Source organism: Salvelinus fontinalis, chromosome 29 (genome assembly GCF_029448725.1).
Source record: "Salvelinus fontinalis isolate EN_2023a chromosome 29, ASM2944872v1, whole genome shotgun sequence".
Classification (NCBI taxonomy): Eukaryota; Metazoa; Chordata; class Actinopteri; order Salmoniformes; family Salmonidae; genus Salvelinus; species Salvelinus fontinalis.
The window spans coordinates 2,413,602-2,431,670 of NC_074693.1; the positions used below are offsets into that span (position 1 = coordinate 2,413,602).

The 18,069-nt window shown below is 45.6% G+C and overlaps 1 protein-coding gene across 3 annotated transcripts in view; it reads left to right on the forward strand.

Moving 5' to 3' along the window:
* The window catches only part of LOC129827327 (catenin alpha-1), a 307,702-nt gene that overhangs the window by 233,461 nt on the left and 56,172 nt on the right, over nt 1-18,069 (forward strand). For all 3 annotated transcript variants that reach the window (XM_055888075.1, XM_055888076.1, XM_055888078.1), the window contains 2 exons: nt 4,406-4,557; nt 16,239-16,349. In XM_055888075.1, coding sequence (XP_055744050.1) covers nt 4,406-4,557; nt 16,239-16,349 — 263 coding nt within the window. The remainder of the gene's footprint in view (nt 1-4,405; nt 4,558-16,238; nt 16,350-18,069) is intronic.

Genomic DNA, 18,069 nt, shown 5'->3' on the forward strand with positions numbered 1-18,069 from the left:
TTGTCCTTTAGTTTGAAGATGTAATCCAGAGACAGGTGTTTTATCTCCTTAGCTATCAGACTCTAATTCCACTGATTTCAAAACTTGGTCGTCCAGAGAGTGGAGAGCAACACTGATGCAGTTCTACTACGTGATATATCTTTATTAAAAGTTAGAAAGGATTACCTACACATACTGACCATCATGTTATAGACAGGATTACCTGGACATACTGACCAGCTCATATTATAGACAGGATTACCTGGACATACTGACCATCATATTATAGACAGGATTACCTGGACATACTGACCATCATATTATAGACAGGATTACCTACACATACTGACCATCATGTTATAGACAGGATTACCTACACATACTGACCATCATGTTATAGACAGGATTACCTACACATATTGACCCGCTCATGTTATAGACAGGATTACCTACACATATTGACCCGCTCATGTTATAGACAGGATTACCTACACATATTGACCCGCTCATGTTATAGACAGGATTACCTGGACATACTGACCATCATGTTATAGACAGGATTACCTACACATACTGACCATCATATTATAGACAGGATTACCTAGATATACTGACCATCATGTTATAGACAGGATTACCTACACACACTGACCATCATATTATAGACAGGATTACCTAGATATACTGACCATCATATTATAGACAGGATTACCTGGACATACTGACCATCATGTTATAGACAGGATTACCTACACATACTGACCCGCTCATATTATAGACAGGATTACCTACACATACTGACCCGCTCATATTATAGACAGGATTACCTACACATACTGACCATCATGTTATAGACAGGATCACCTACACATACTGACCATCATGTTATAGACAGGATTACCTGGACATACTGACCCGCTCATATTATAGACAGGATTACCTACACATACTGACCCGCTCATATTATAGACAGGATTACCTACACATACTGACCATCATGTTATAGACAGGATCACCTACACATACTGACCATCATGTTATAGACAGGATTACCTACACATACTGACCATCATATTATAGACAGGATTACCTGGACATACTGACCATCATGTTATAGACAGGATTACCTACACATACTGACCATCATGTTATAGACAGGATTACCTACACATACTGACCATCATATTATAGACAGGATTACCTGGACATACTGACCATCATGTTATAGACAGGATTACCTGGACATACTGACCATCATATTATAGACAGGATTACCTAGACATACTGACCCGCTCATATTATAGACAGGATTACCTGGACATACTGACCCGCTCATATTATAGACAGGATTACCTAGACATACTGACCCGCTCATATTATAGACAGGATTACCTACACATACTGACCCGCTCATATTATAGACAGGATTACCTACACATACTGACCCGCTCATATTATAGACAGGATTACCTACACATACTGACCCGCTCATATTATAGACAGGATTACCTACACATACTGACCCGCTCATATTATAGACAGGATTACCTACACATACTGACCCGCTCATATTATAGACAGGATTACCTACACATACTGACCCGCTCATATTATAGACAGGATTACCTAGACATACTGACCCGCTCATATTATAGACAGGATTACCTACACATACTGACCCGCTCATATTATAGACAGGATTACCTACACATACTGACCCGCTCATATTATAGACAGGATTACCTAGACATACTGACCCGCTCATATTATAGACAGGATTACCTACACATACTGACCCGCTCATATTATAGACAGGATTACCTACACATACTGACCCGCTCATATTATAGACAGGATTACCTACACATACTGACCCGCTCATATTATAGACAGGATTACCTACACATACTGACCCGCTCATATTATAGACAGGATTACCTACACATACTGACCCGCTCATATTATAGACAGGATTACCTACACATACTGACCCGCTCATATTATAGACAGGATTACCTACACATACTGACCCGCTCATATTATAGACAGGATTACCTACACATACTGACCCGCTCATATTATAGACAGGATTACCTACACATACTGACCCGCTCATATTATAGACAGGATTACCTGGACATACTGACCCGCTCATATTATAGACAGGATTACCTACACATACTGACCATCATATTATAGACAGGATTACCTACACATACTGACCATCATATTATAGAAAGGATTACCTACACATACTGACCATCATATTATAGAAAGGATTACCTACACATACTGACCCGCTCATATTATAGACAGGATTACCTACACATACTGACCCGCTCATATTATAGACAGGATTACCTACACATACTGACCAGCTCATATTATAGACAGGATTACCTACACATACTGACCAGCTCATATTATAGACAGGATTACCTACACATACTGACCATCATATTATAGACAGGATTACCTACACATACTGACCCGCTCATATTATAGACAGGATTACCTACACATACTGACCCGCTCATATTATAGACAGGATTACCTACACATACTGACCATCATGTTATAGACAGGATTACCTACACATACTGACCCGCTCATATTATAGACAGGATTACCTGGACATACTGACCCGCTCATATTATAGACAGGATTACCTGGACATACTGACCAGCTCATATTATAGACAGGATTACCTGGACATACTGACCCGCTCATATTATAGACAGGATCACCTACACATACTGACCCGCTCATATTATAGACAGGATTACCTACACATGCTGACCAGCTCATATTATAGACAGGATTACCTGGACATGCTGACCCGCTCATATTATAGACAGGATTACCTGGACATACTGACCCGCTCATATTATAGACAGGATCACCTGGACATACTGACCCGCTCATATTATAGACAGGATTACCTGGACATACTGACCCGCTCATATTATAGACAGGATTACCTGGACATTCTGACCCGCTCATATTATAGACAGGATTACCTGGACATACTGACCCGCTCATATTATAGACAGGATTACCTACACATACTGACCCGCTCATATTATAGACAGGATTACCTGGACATACTGACCCGCTCATATTATAGAAAGGATCACCTACACATACTGACCCGCTCATATTATAGACGGAAACGAGCTACATGGTAGACCAATCAGAACTCATCTCTTGGCATGTCCAGCCCACTCAATATCTCAGCCAATCATGGCTAGCGGGAAGATTGTTCACTTTTTCTGTGCCTAAACCAACTAGGCTTGTAATTAAAGAATTGTATTAGTATTTACAGATGGCATACACGTTTTTGTTATTAAGGCACATGAAAGTTCACATGTTCCAGAATGCATTTCTGCCCAAAAACAAATTTTGATTAAAAAAAAAAAAAAGATTGTTCATATGGCTTTTGTTAAGTAGTGAACCGCAACGTAACACCCCTAGTTTCCTGAAACGGGTCACATGTGACCCACCACCTGGTTTGGTCGTATGCAGCAAAATTTGAAATCGTTTTTTACATTGGATAAAAGTAGAGACTCAGAGCTAGACAATTGTATATCATACACTGCAGTTGAGGAACAATGGGAAAGTAATTCTGCTTTGAAAGTTAATGAACTTGTAACCTCACTTTTAAGAAAATGGCCCTTGAATGTTTTGGTACCTACTGGAGAGCTCTTTGTTGTCTATATCCAATCAGCATCATTTACACCCTCATAAACTTTAGCCACACCCATCTCTTTTAAGGATTCACATTTGAGGCCATGTACTAAACATAGTCAGTAGTGTTGTAAACAACCAAAGATTTCAAGACTAAAAGTGGTGAAATTAGTTGCTTTCAATAAGGATAAACTCCAGTCTAGTCCTTGGCCTAGATTAAGTGTTAGCTGTGGGCTGGGTAGCCTGTTGTTAGCTGTGGGCTGTTTAGCCTGTTGTTAGCTGTGGGCTGGGTAGCCTGTTGTTAGCTGTGGGCTGGGTAGCCTGTTGTCAGCTGTGGGCTGGGTAGCTTTTTAGCTGTGGGTTGGGTAGCCTGTTGTTAGCTGTGGGCTGGGTAGCCTGTTGTTAGCTGTGGGCTGGGTAGCCTGTTGTTAGCTGTGGGCTTGGTAGCCTGTTGTCAGCTGTGGGCTTGGTAGCCTGTTGTCAGCTGTGGGCTGGGTAGCCTGTTGTTAGCTGTGGGCTGGGTAGCCTGTTGTTAGCTGTGGGCTGGGTAGCCTGTTAGCTGTGGGCTGGGTAGCCTGTTAGCTGTGGGCTGGTTTTGGGCTGCATTGTGTCAGACCTGCCGTTCTGTAGCATGGGATTTTCTGAAATGTTCACTTTGATTTGCTGAGTACAGTCGATACTGCTGCATTGTGAGTTTGCGTGACATTTCATCCCTTCTTTCTCCCACCTCCTCCACCAGTCATGCCCAGGTTCACAGAGCAGGTGGAGGCAGCGGTAGAGGCTCTGAGTGCCAACCCCACCCTCCCCGTTGACGAGAACGAGTTCATCGACGCCTCTCGTCTGGTCTACGATGGAGTCCGCGACATCCGCAAGGCCGTGCTGATGATCAGGGTGAGTGTAGACACACTAGACACTACGTCGTGCACCATTTAATGAGCCCCAACTCTCCTTTACGGCACTGTTGACATGATCGTGTGAGTGTACACCCTGAAGACACCCAACACTACATCGACACGTGCAATATTGATGAGCCTCTCCTTCACGTCTCAATCACCTATGGTCATGTCAGGGGTTTAAGTTTTAACTTAGATATTTGTACCCGTTACTCTCCTCCTTAATCCAACATTGTGAATGAGGAGAGAGGTGCACTAAGCTCCTCGTGTTAGTCTTGTCTTCTCTCTGGTCTCTCTTCTCCGCCCAACTGTCAGTGGTGTAGATGCAGTTCTTTCATGTTTTGTACGCGCTGAGCATAGCAACGGCTAGCTTTAACATCGGCTAGCTTTAACATCGGCTGGCTTTAACAGCGGCTAGCTTTAACATCGGCTAGCTTTAACATCGGCTAGCTTTAACATCGGCTAGCTTTAACATCGGCTAGCTTTAACATCGGCTAGCTTTAACATCGGCTGGCTCTAACATCGGCTGGCTCTAACATCGGCTGGCTCTAACATCGGCTGGCTCTAACATCGGCTGGCTCTAACATCGGCTGGCTCTAACATCGGCTGGCTCTAACATCGGCTGGCTCTAACACATCGGCTGGCTCTAACACATCGGCTGGCTCTAACACATCGGCTGGCTCTAACACATCGGCTGGCTCTAACACAGCGGCTGGCTCTAACACAGCGGCTGGCTCTAACACAGCGGCTGGCTCTAACACAGCGGCTGGCTCTAACACAGCGGCTAGCTCTAACACAGCGGCTAGCTTTAACAACAGCGGCTAGCTTTAACAACAGCGGCTAGCTTTAACAACAGCGGCTAGCTTTAGCAACAGCGGCTAGCTTTAGCAACAGCGGCTAGCTTTAGCAACAGCGGCTAGCTTTAGCAACAGCGGCTAGCTTTAGCAACAGCGGCTAGCTTTAGCAACAGCGGCTAGCTTTAGCAACAGCGGCTAGCTTTAGCAACAGCGGCTAGCTTTAGCAACAGCGGCTAGCTTTAACAACAGCGGCTAGCTTTAGCAACAGCGGCTAGCTTTAGCAACAGCGGCTAGCTTTAACAACAGCGGCTAGCTTTAACAACAGCGGCTAGCTTTAACAACAGCGGCTAGCTTTAACAACAGCGGCTAGCTTTAACAACAGCGGCTAGCTTTAACAACAGCGGCTAGCTTTAACAACAGCGGCTAGCTTTAACATCGCTCACCTTTTTTTGTTGTTGATTCAATGAAACACTATATAACTCCTTGAAGTCTCAGACCATGTTTAGATCCTTAATGTTTATTATCCAGGTACAGTATGGCATTTTTTAAATGTATATAAACACAAACATTTAGGCCAGCAGGAACAAAGTGCTGTCTGAAAGGCCTGGTGTGTGTGAGCCCGTTTAGTGATGTGTGAGCCCGTTTAGTGATGTGTGAGCCCGTTTAGTGATGTGTGAGCCCGTTTAGTGATGTGTGAGCCCGTTTAGTGATGTGTGAGCCCGTTTAGTGATGTGTGAGCTCATAGCTCTCTATACCGTATCTTTTCATGAGTGAGGGGGTTCTACTAAGCGAACCAATGGAATTGTTTTAAGATTGTCATACCGAGGGTAATTTAGCTATTTGATTTGGAATTTTAGGACGCTTTTGTACGTTAATTAATTATTTTATGGAATTGGCCTTGCTGTTCTTAACCCATAGAAACAATTGAATAACTGATTCACACATGGAAAAAACAGACCCAACATTTTTTTATTTGTATTCTTAAATTGGAGTGAGCAGGACAGAGGGGGAGAGACAGGGGAAAAATATGGGAGGGACAGTGGCTGAGAGAGAGAAGGAGAGCTGGAGCTCCAATCTTGTTATCCTGATTGATTATGCCGTTAACACAGGGGCCCGCGGTGCTGGCTAGGGCTGTTACGGTGACCATATTACCGCCACACCGACAGTCATTGGTCTTGACCGTTATTAAGATTCCTCGTCACCGTTGAGTAACTGTCATCTCTTATGCACTCAGCACATTCGCTGGTCGTACGATAACAACCATCAGGTACTAATGGCCTGGTACTCAGGGCTCTATTGTCCCTCCATCAGGTCCTAATGGCCTGTTACTCAGGGCTTTAACTACCATCAGGTCCTAATGGCCTGGTACTCAGGGCTCTATTGTCCCTCCATCAGGTCCTAATGGCCTGGTACTCAGGGCTCTATTTTCCCTCTATCAGGTCCTAATGGCCTGTTACTCAGGGCTTTAACTACCATCAGGTCCTAATGGCCTGGTACTCGGGGCTCTATTTTCCCTCCATCAGGTCCTAATGGACTGGTACTCAGTGCTCTATTTTCCCTCCATCAGGCCCTACTGGCCTGGTACTCAGGGCTCTATTGTCCCTCCATCAGGTCCTAATGGCCTGGTACTCAGGGCTATATTGTCCCTCCATCAGGTCCTAATGGCCTGGTACTCAGGGCTCTATTGTCCCTCCATCAGGTCCTAATGGCCTGGTACTCAGGGCTCTATTGTCCCTCCATCAGGTCCTAATGGTCTGGTACTCAGGGCTATATTGTCCCTCCATCAGGTCCTAATGGCCTGGTACTCAGGGCTCTATTGTCCCTCCATCAGGTCCTAATGGCCTGGTACTCAGGGCTCTATTGTCCCTCCATCAGGTCCTAATGGCCTGGTACTCAGGGCTCTATTGTCCCTCCATCAGGTTCTAATGGCCTGGTACTCAGGGCTCTATTGTCCCTCCATCAGGTCCTAATGGCCTGGTACTCAGGGCTCTATTGTCCCTCCATCAGGTCCTAATGGCCTGGTACTCAGGGCTCTATTGTCCCTCCATCAGGTCCTAATGGCCTGGTACTCAGGGCTCTATTGTCCCTCCATCAGGTCCTAATGGCCTGGTACTCAGGGCTCTATTGTCCCTCCATCAGGTCCTAATGGCCTGGTACTCAGGGCTCTATTGTCCCTCCATCAGGTCCTAATGGCCTGGTACTCAGGGCTCTATTGTCCCTCCATCAGGTCCTAATGGCCTGGTGCTCAGGGCTCTATTGTCCCTCCATCAGGTCCTAATGGCCTGGTACTCAGGGATCAGCCCCGTAGTCGCGCCGTCCCTTAGCCCAGATATCATAGCCAGATAACATACAGTATCTAGTCTGCTAAATGAACAAGCGTACAGTCTATATCATAGATAACATACAGTATCTAGTCTGATAAATGAACAAGTCTACAGTCTATATCATAGACAGATAACATACAGTATCTAGTCTGATAAATGAACAAGCCTACAGTCTATATCATAGACAGATAACATACAGTATCTAGTCTGATAAATGAACAAGTCTACAGTCTATATCATAGCCAGATGACATACAATATCTAGTCTGATAAATGAACAAGTCTACAGTCTATATCATAGCCAGATAACATACAGTATCTAGTCTGATAAATGAACAAGCCTACAGTCTATATCAATCAATCAATCAATCAATCAATTTTATTTTATATAGCCCTTCGTACATCAGATAATATCTCGAAGTGCTGTACAGAAACCCAGCCTAAAACCCCAAACAGCTAGAATGCAGGTGTAGAAGCATGGTGGCTAGGAAAAACTCCCTAGAAAGGCCAAAACCTAGGAAGAAACCTAGAGAGGAACCAGGCTATGAGGGGTGGCCAGTCCTCTTCTGGCTGTGCCGGGTGGAGATTATAACAGAACTATGCCAAGATGTTCAAAAATGTTCATAAGTGACAAGCATGGTCAAATAATAATCAGGAATAAATCTCAGTTGGCTTTTCATAGCCGATCATTAAGAGTTGAAAACAGCAGGTCTGGGACAGGTAGGGGTTCCATAACCGCAGGCAGAACAGCTGAAACTGGAATAGCAGCAAGGCCAGGCGGACTGGGGGCAGCAAGGAGTCACCACGGCCGGTAGTCCCGACGTATGGTCCTAGGGCTCAGGTCCTCCGAGAGAAAGAGAGAAGGAGAAAATTAGAGAGAGCCAAGATTTTCAAAATGTTCATAAATGACAAGCATGGTCAAATAATAATCAGGAATAAATATCATAGATAACAGCCAGTATCTAGTCTGATAAATGAACAAGTCTACAGTCTATATCATAGCCAGATAACATACAGTATCTAGTCTGATAAATGAACAAGCCTACAGTCTATCAGGTATTTATTGTGATGTTGTGTATTGATCTATTGACTTTTTTAATGTAGATGTTCCAGAGGCTCTTCGGCAGCGTGAAGGCCTGGAGATGCTAAACTTGTTTGTTACTTAATAACGTCCCTACCTGGGGGATTGTACCTGGTGTGTGTTTAGTCCTAGGATCGATGAGAAGCCTTGTGAGTCTACTGTCTGGTTCAGTGGACCCATCGAACACCCCGCCTTGCATCTAGCAGAAGAACACTGGTGGTCTACTGATCTCTTTACCATGAACGGAGGTTCACACAGGGTCCTCTGGTGTTGTAGACGGGTCTGATCAGAGGTTTTAGTCCTCGTCACAGGGTCCTCTGGTGTTGTAGACGACTCTGATCAGAGGTTTTAGTCCTCGTCACAGGGTCCTCTGGTTTTGTAGACGGGTCTGATCAGAGGTTTTAGTCCTCGTCACAGGGTCCTCTGGTGTTGTAGACGACTCTGATCAGAGGTTTTAGTCCTCGTCACAGGGTCCTCTGGTGTTGTAGACGGGTCTGATCAGAGGTTTTAGTCCTCGTCACAGGGTCCTCTGGTGTTGTAGACGACTCTGATCAGAGGTTTTAGTCCTCGTCACAGGGTCCTCTGGTGTTGTAGACGGGTCTGATCAGAGGTTTTAGTCCTCGTCACAGGGTCCTCTGGTGTTGTAGACGGGTCTGATCAGAGGTTTTAGTCCTCGTCACAGGGTCCTCTGGTTTTGTAGACGGGTCTGATCAGAGGTTTTAGTCCTCGTCACAGGGTCCTCTGGTGTTGTAGACGACTCTGATCAGAGGTTTTAGTCCTCGTCACGGGGTCCTCTGGTGTTGTAGACGGGTCTGATCAGAGGTTTTAGTTCCCATCACAGGGTCCTCTGGTGTTGTAGACGGGTCTGATCAGAGGTTTTAGTCCTCATCACAGGGTCCTCTGGTGTTGTAGACGGGTCTGATCAGAGGTTTTAGTTCCCATCACAGGGTCCTCTGGGATTTGACTGGAGCAGAAACACACACAGACGATGCACACAGACACACACACAAACCAGGGTTTCCTCTGCAATTGAAAGCCTAGGGCCGTCCATCTTTTTTGTCCTCATAAGTTCAAACAGTGAATAAATACAATTTATTCTCCCAAGCATTAATAAAAAATAAAATAATTTAATTTGGTACCTATTTAATTTTTTTTGTTAATAATTGGGAGAATTCAAAATGACCAAAACAATGAATTTAGCTATATTAGTTTTTTTGTTTGAGTAAATTAACACAGCATTAGCCATGGAGAAATGTGGAGGACAATTGCAGGATATTGGCTTAAAAATGTTTTCATTTTATTTTTAAATCTACCCCGCCGAGATGGGGCCAACTGCCACCCACGCCAACCACCTAAGGCTCTTTTCGATCTGGAAAAAACCCTTACAGCCACACGTACACTGCTACACTCTGACCTGGACTGTTGCTTTAGATAGGTCTTAACACACTGTTACAGGAGATATATATATATGAAAAAGGTTTCATGTCTGACTCACACAGTCCCACAGAACATGAAAGACCAAATCAGACTGAACTCTGTCACTCTCTGAAACAACAGTTCCAAAGGTCATTCACACACACATACACATACAAGCCCAGTCAGTGGCTCTTCAATGTTAGCAGTGAGATGTCTGGGGCCTATGTAAGTGGAGCTAATCCCAGGCAGCTTCAGTCCGTGTCGTTCGTAGCCCGCGGCCAATGTCCCCTGCCTGGGGTGTCTGACAGGACGACAGGCCCCCATCCTGACCACCCGCTGGGTATAATATGTCACTGGACTGGTAGACAGGTAGGAAGAGGACCATGCCAGTGACTGACGGGTTCTGAGGGAGCCGTTACAGTAGGCAGAAGGAGAGAGAGAGGATCAGTCAGGGTTACCTGGACATTTACAGAAGCTGCTGTCTCTCTCTCTCTCTCTGTAGCCCAGGGTAAAGATCTCACATCTCCTTGTATTTCAGTGTAGGAGGTCATCTACTGGTCCACTGTCAGGAGGTGGATTTAACTGTCAAAAAAAAAGAAATGAAGGCTATCATTGGTTGACCATCACTGTCAATTAACGTGGGTGGTCTAGTCTGTTTTACCGGTCCCACTAGTGTGGAGGAAGACATTTCATGTAAATACTTACAAGGTGAGGTTTAGGCTTTTAACTAGGCCATGTCTGTCACGTGTCTCACCCTCCTACATCCACAGATGGATGGACTCACTCATCTAGTGAACGAACATCTCTATATAGTCCATGGTGAGTGGGTCGAGGTGAGACCTTGATAGTCCATGGTGAGTGGGTCGAGGTGAGACCTTGATAGTCCCTGGTGAGTGGGTCAAGGTGAGACCTTGATATTCCCTGGTGAGTGGGTCAAGGTGAGACCTTGATATTCCCTGGTGAGTGGGGTGGTGGGTCGAGGTGAGACCTTGATATTCCATGGTGAGTGGGGTGGTGGGTCGAGGTGAGACCTTGATATTCCATGGTGAGTGGGGTGGTGGGTCGAGGTGAGACCTTGATATTCCATGGTGAGTGGGGAGGTAAGACCTTGATAGTCCATGGTCAGTGGGATAGTGGGTCGAGGTGAGACCTTGCTATTCCATGGTGAGTGGGGTGGTGGGTCGAGGTGAGACCTTGATAGTCCATGGTGAGTGGGGAGGTGAGACCTTGATAGTCCATTGTGAGTGGGGTGGTGGGTCGAGGTGAGACCTTGTGATATTTTTTAGACAGGGATCTGAGTCATTACCTATGGAAGACATAGAGACAGACTGATAAGGGATGTGTGTAGACAGTGAGTTACAGCACCGGAGAGAGAATGCACCCTTATCACATTCCCGTTCTTTCCTTCCCTCTCTCTCCTCTCTCTTTCCTTCTCTTTCCTTCCTTATCACATTCCCGTTCTTTCCTTCCCTCTCTCTCCTCTCTCTTTCCTTCCTTATCACATTCCCGTTCTTTCCTTCCCTCTCCTCTCTCTTTCCTTCCTTATCACATTCCCGTTCTTTCCTTCCCTCTCTCTCCTCTCTCTTTCCTTCCTTATCACATTCCCATTCTTTCCTTCCCTCTCTTTCCTTCCTTATCACATTCCCGTTCTTTCCTTCCCTCTCTCTCCTCTCTCTTTCCTTCCTTATCACATTCCCGTTCTTTCCTTCCCTCTCTCTCCTCTCTCTTTCCTTCTCTTTCCTTCCTTATCACATTCCCGTTCTTTCCTTCCCTCTCTCCTCTCTCTTTCCTTCCTTATCACATTCCCGTTCTTTCCTTCCCTCTCTCTCCTCTCTCTTTCCTTCCTTATCACATTCCCGTTCTTTCCTTCCCTCTCTCTCCTCTCTCTTTCCTTCCTTATCACATTCCCGTTCTTTCCTTCCCTCTCTCTCCTCTCTCTTTCCTTCCTTATCACATTCCCGTTCTTTCCTTCCCTCTCTTTCCTTCCTTATCACATTCCCGTTCTTTCCTTCCCTCTCTCTCCTCTCTCTTTCCTTCCTTATCACATTCCCGTTCTTTCCTTCCCTCTCTCTCCTCTCTCTTTCCTTCCTTATCACATTCCCGTTCTTTCCTTCCCTCTCTCTCCTCTCTCTTTCCTTCTCTTTCCTTCCTTATCACATTCCCGTTCTTTCCTTCCCTCTCTCTCCTCTCTCTTTCCTTCCTTATCACATTCCCGTTATTTCCTTCCCTCTCTCCTCTCTCTTTCCTTCTCTTTCCTTCCTTATCACATTCCCGTTATTTCCTTCCCTCTCTCCTCTCTCTTTCCTTCTCTTTCCTTCCTTATCACAACCACCAAATGGATTTTCTTGTCTGTCAGTTTTCCCTTAAAGTAAGGCCTTGCTAACTTCATTTCAGCCATACTAACACAGGAAGAGAGATGTCTGTTACATGTTTGGCATTCAGGAAGGGAGAGATGTCTGTTACATGTTTGGCATTCAGGAAGAGAGAGATGTTTGGCATTCAGGAAGAGAGAGATGTTTGGCATTCAGGAAGAGAGAGATGTCTGTTACATGTTTGGCATTCAGGAAGAGAGAGATGTCTGTTACATGTTTGGCATTCAGGAAGGGAGAGATGTTTGGCATTCAGGAAGAGAGAGATGTTTGGCATTCAGGAAGAGAGAGATGTTTGGCATTCAGGAAGAGAGAGATGTTTGGCATTCAGGAAGAGAGAGATGTTTGGCATTCAGGAAGAGAGAGATGTTTGGCATTCAGGAAGAGAGAGATGTTTGGCATTCAGGAAGAGAGAGATGTCTGTTACATGTTTGGCATTCAGGAAGAGAGAGATGTCTGTTACATGTTTGGCATTCAGGAAGAGAGAGATGTCTGTTACATGTTTGGCATTCAGGAAGGGAGAGATGTCTGTTACATGTTTGGCATTCAGGAAGGGAGAGATGTCTGTTACATGTTTGGCATTCAGGGAAGAGAGAGATGTCTGTTACATGTTTGGCATTCAGGAAGAGAGAGATGTCTGTTACATGTTTGGCATTCAGGAAGAGAGAGATGTCTGTTACATGTTTGGCATTCAGGAAGAGAGAGATGTCTATTACATGTTTGGCATTCAGGAAGAGAGAGATGTCTGTTACATGTTTGGCATTCAGGAAGGGAGAGATGTCTGTTACATGTTTGGCATTCAGGGAAGAGAGAGATGTCTGTTACATGTTTGGCATTCAGGGAAGAGAGAGATGTCTGTTACATGTTTGGCATTCAGGAAGAGAGAGATGTCTGTTACATGTTTGGCATTCAGGAAGAGAGAGATGTTTGGCATTCAGGGAAGAGAGAGATGTCTGTTACATGTTTGGCATTCAGGAAGAGAGAGATGTCTGTTACATGTTTGGCATTCAGGGAAGAGAGAGATGTTTGGCATTCAGGAAGAGAGAGATGTCTGTTACATGACTAGTGTTCAGGCCAGGGCTGTGGACAAGGAAAAAGGGTTGGAGGATTGCAATCAATATTATAATTATGCCACTTAGCCGCAGCTTTTACCCAAGCCACTTAAAGCCCGAATCAAAAGAAACATGTTTTCTTTCATGTGAACACGATGGAAATGGAATGCGCAGGAATCAATGAGAGAAAACGGACAGTGTGTCAACTGCGGAGCTGGTGAAATATGACGATGAATTGCGTGGGTCGTTTGTAGAAGAGGAAGTATGAACTTATGCCAATTGACTAAAGATGGAGTTTAACATGTATTGGGCTGGAAGCTAAGGTTTATCAGTCATATAGGATATATTTGTGAAAACATTGTTCCTACCTGTGTTCATTATCATCACAGGCATAAAGCCTAGACAGGCTACGACTGGGAAAACATTGTTCCTACCTGTGTTCATTTCCATCACAGGCATAAAGCCTAGACAGGCTACGACTGGGAAAACATAGTTCCTACCTGTGTTCATTATCATCACAGGCATAAAGCCTAGACAGGGAAAACATTGTTCCTACCTGTGTTCATTATCATCACAGGCATAAAGCCTAGACAGGCTACGACTGGGAAAACATTGTTCCTACCTGTGTTCATTATCATCACAGGCATAAAGCCTAGACAGGGAAAACATTGTTCCTACCTGTGTTTATTATCATCACAGGCATATAACCTAGACAGGCTACGACTGGGAAAACTACACAAACTCCCATTTCAAGAGAGAATAGTGTTTTGTAGAACCAACTAGACTAGCTAAATTCTTTATAAACTGCTCGGGTGTACTAACTACAACTGTCCTCACGTTCGTGAGTTAACGGTTTAGAGCAGGCAGGTACGGTGGCTCCCGTAGGACATATAAGTTGAGTCAACAGGAACACAACAATAATTAACACGAGCTACACAGCAAACATAACCAATACAACTGTTTGTGAATTGACACTCTCTACTCTTGCACGTGAATGATTCCTCTGTGTGAAGACACCATGTGCATTTAACAGACATAGGCACAGACATACACACACAACATACGCACTTCACACACACTTTGTGTGTTGTGAATTCTGTAATGAATGTATTGTTTTTTAAATTGTATAACTGCCTTATTTCTGCCGGACCACAGGAAGAGTAGCTGCTGCCTTTGCCAGGAACTAATGGGGATCCATAATAAATACAAATACAAATGTGATCCTTGAGGGAATTGAACCCTTGACCTTGCTAGTTCCACCCTCTTACCAAATCTCACCCACCGAGCCACGCATCCAGGATATGCCACCATGCAGGCTGTTGTCTGTAGTGTTCTTCACTAGAAACCTCTAGCTCTCTCCCACCACCACCTCTAATGATGCCGGGTGATGGTCTGATGGAAGCAGTATTACTCCTGATATGTTTCATACTAGCGCCTAGCTTAATTTTCCCTCTGAAAATGCAAAGGACAGGACATTACACTTCATTTACTAATGAATTTAGCGTGGCAGGCTGCTGTGGAAGAGAGGAGGAAAGACGTTCCTCTGTTGTGGCTGGCAGCACCGGGGCATTTGTCATACATCATGCTGCTCTAACGGCTCTTTACCACGCACACTTCTTTCTAATTTGGTTTTCTCTCTCCCTTTTCCTCCCTTTTCCTCCTCATTCCACATCTCCCTGTTCATTTCCTCTTCCCTCCTCCCTCTTTACTGCCTCTCTCCTCTTCTCTCCTGCCTCTCTCCTGCCTCTCTCCTCTTCTCTCCTGCCTCTCTCCTCTTCTCTCCTGCCTCTCTCTCCTGCCTCTCTCTCCTGCCTCTCTCTCTCTCTCCTGCCTCTCTCTCTCTCTCTCTCCTCTCTCTCTCTCTCTCTCCTGCCCCTCTCTCTCTCTCTCCTGCCCCTCTCTCTCTCTCTCCTGCCTCTCTCTCTCTCTCTCCTGCCTCTCTCTCTCTCTCTCCTCTCCTGCCCCTCTCTCTCTCTCTCTCTCCTGCCCCTCTCTCTCTCTCTCTCCTGCCCCTCTCTCTCTCTCTCTCTCTCCTGCCTCTCTCTCTCTCTCTCTCCTGCCTCTCTCCTCTCCTGCCTCTCTCTCTCTCTCTCTCTATCCTCTCCTGCCTCTCTCTCTCTCTCTCTCTCCTCTCCTGCCTCTCTCTCTCTCTCTCTCTCTCTCTCTCTCTCTCTCTCTCTCTCTCTCTCTCTCTCTCTCTCTCTCTCTCTCTCTCTCTCTCTCTCTCTCTCTCCTCTCCTGCCCCTCTCTCTCTCTCTCTCTCCTCTCCTGCCCCTCTCTCTCTCTCTCTCTCCTCTCCTGCCCCTCTCTCTCTCTCTCTCCTCTCCTGCCCCTCTCTCTCTCTCTCTCTCTCTCCTCTCCTGCCTCTCTCTCTCCTGCCTCTCTCTCTCTCTCTCTCTCTCTCTCTCTCCTCTCCTGCCTCTCTCTCCTCCTGCCTCTCTCGCCTCCTGCCTCTCTCTCCTCTCCTGTCTCTCTCTCCTCTCCTGTCTCTCTCTCCTCTCCTGCCTCTCTCTCCTCTCCTGTCTCTCTCTCCTCTCCTGTCTCTCTCTCCTCTCCTGTCTCTCTCTCCTCTCCTGCCTCTCTCTCATCTCCTGCCTCTCTCTCTCACCTCTCCTGCCTCTCTCTCTCTCCTCTCATGTAGACTCCTGAAGAGCTGGATGACTCTGACTTTGAGACGGAGGACTTTGATGTTCGCAGCAGGACCAGTGTTCAGACAGAAGATGACCAGCTTATCGCGGGCCAGAGCGCCAGGGTGAGTCCACACACTCCTCTCTTCCTCCACCCCCTCTACAGGCCGTCTCAGTGAGTAATGCACCTTGTTCACGCCAAGACTGCCTTGAACCCCCTCACAAATAGTCTGGACTTTCCATTCAGACAGACATGGTTATCGAGACTCCCCCCCTCTCACATACTAGCTGCCAGGCCAGATCTGACATCATGTAAGGCCAAGGGGAAGGGATAGAGAGTGAATCAGGACTGGCTGTGATAGTCTGGACTTCCATTCAGACAGACACTGATGATGTTCTGATATGTAATGAAGCTCCTCTTACCTCGCTGGCTCCCCACTCCACTGTGAACCCAGTAGAAGTATCCATAACATTTACAGGAAAGTCTATTCAATATCCTTCGTTTTACTGCCTTGACTCACTATGTAAACTCCCATACATTTCCAGGAAGGCAAGCATGCTTAAGTTAAAACAGTAGTGTATATCTGGGCTCAATGTTTCTGTGTCACGGTGTAGTAGCCACTCGAAAGTCAAAGGTTACTGGTTTAGGTCCAATGTGTTTAACATGGAACCCGTAACAGAGGCTCATAAACCAGAGTTATTCAATCCGAATATTAGCTAGTGACTTTGGCCGTCTAGCCAATTCAACTGGGTTAGTTCATGAGTTGTGTATTTAGTTTGGCGCAGCGCGAACGCTACGACAAATCACTTTTGACATCGGTGGTCCCAAATGGTCAAAAGTAGTACACTATCCACTATACAGTGTATTCGGAAAGTATTCAGACCCTTCCCATTTTGCACATTTTGTTACGTTACAGCCTTGTTTTCAAATTGATTAAATGATTGTTGTTCCTCATCAATCTAAAACACAATACCCCATAATGACAATTTTTTCGAGGTTTTTAGAATTTTTTTGCCAAAAGAAAAATATATTTTTGACAAGTATTTAGACTCTTTGCTATGAGACTCAATTGAGCTCAGGTGCATCCTGATTCCATGTTTCTACAACTTGATTGGAGTCCACTTGTGGTAACCATCTCTGCAGCATTCCACCAATCAGGCCTTTATGGTGGAGTGGGCAGACGGTAAAGGCACGTGACAGCCCGCTTGGAGTTTGCCAAAAGTCACCTAAAGGACTCTGACCATGAGAAATAAGATTCTCCTGTCTGATGAAATCAAGATTGAACTCTTTGGCTTGAATGCCAAACGTCACGTCTGGAAGAAACCTGCCACCATCCCTACGGTGAAGCACGGTGGTGGCAGCATCATGCTGTGGGGATGTTTTTCAGCGGCAGGGACTGGGAGACTAGTCAGGATCGAGGGAAAGATGTACGGAGCAACGTACAGACATCCTTGATGAAAACCTGTTCCAGAGTGCTCAGGACCTCAGACTGGGGCGAAGGTTCACCTTCTAACAGGACAACGACCCTAAGCACACAGCCAAGACAACGCAGGAGTGGCTTCGGGACAAGTCTCTGAATGTCCTTGAGTGGCCCAGCCAGAAGCCGGGACTTGACCTCCATCGAACATCTCGGAGGATACCTGAAAATAGCTGTGCAGCGACGCTCCCCATCCAACTTGACAGAGCTTGAGAGGATCTGCAGAGAAGAATGGGAGTAACTCCCCAAATACAGGTGTGCCAAGCTTGTAGCGTCATACCCAAGAAGACTTGAAGCTGTAATCATTGCCAAAGGTGCTTCAATGAAGTACTGAGCAAAGAGTCTGAATACTTATGTAAATGTATTA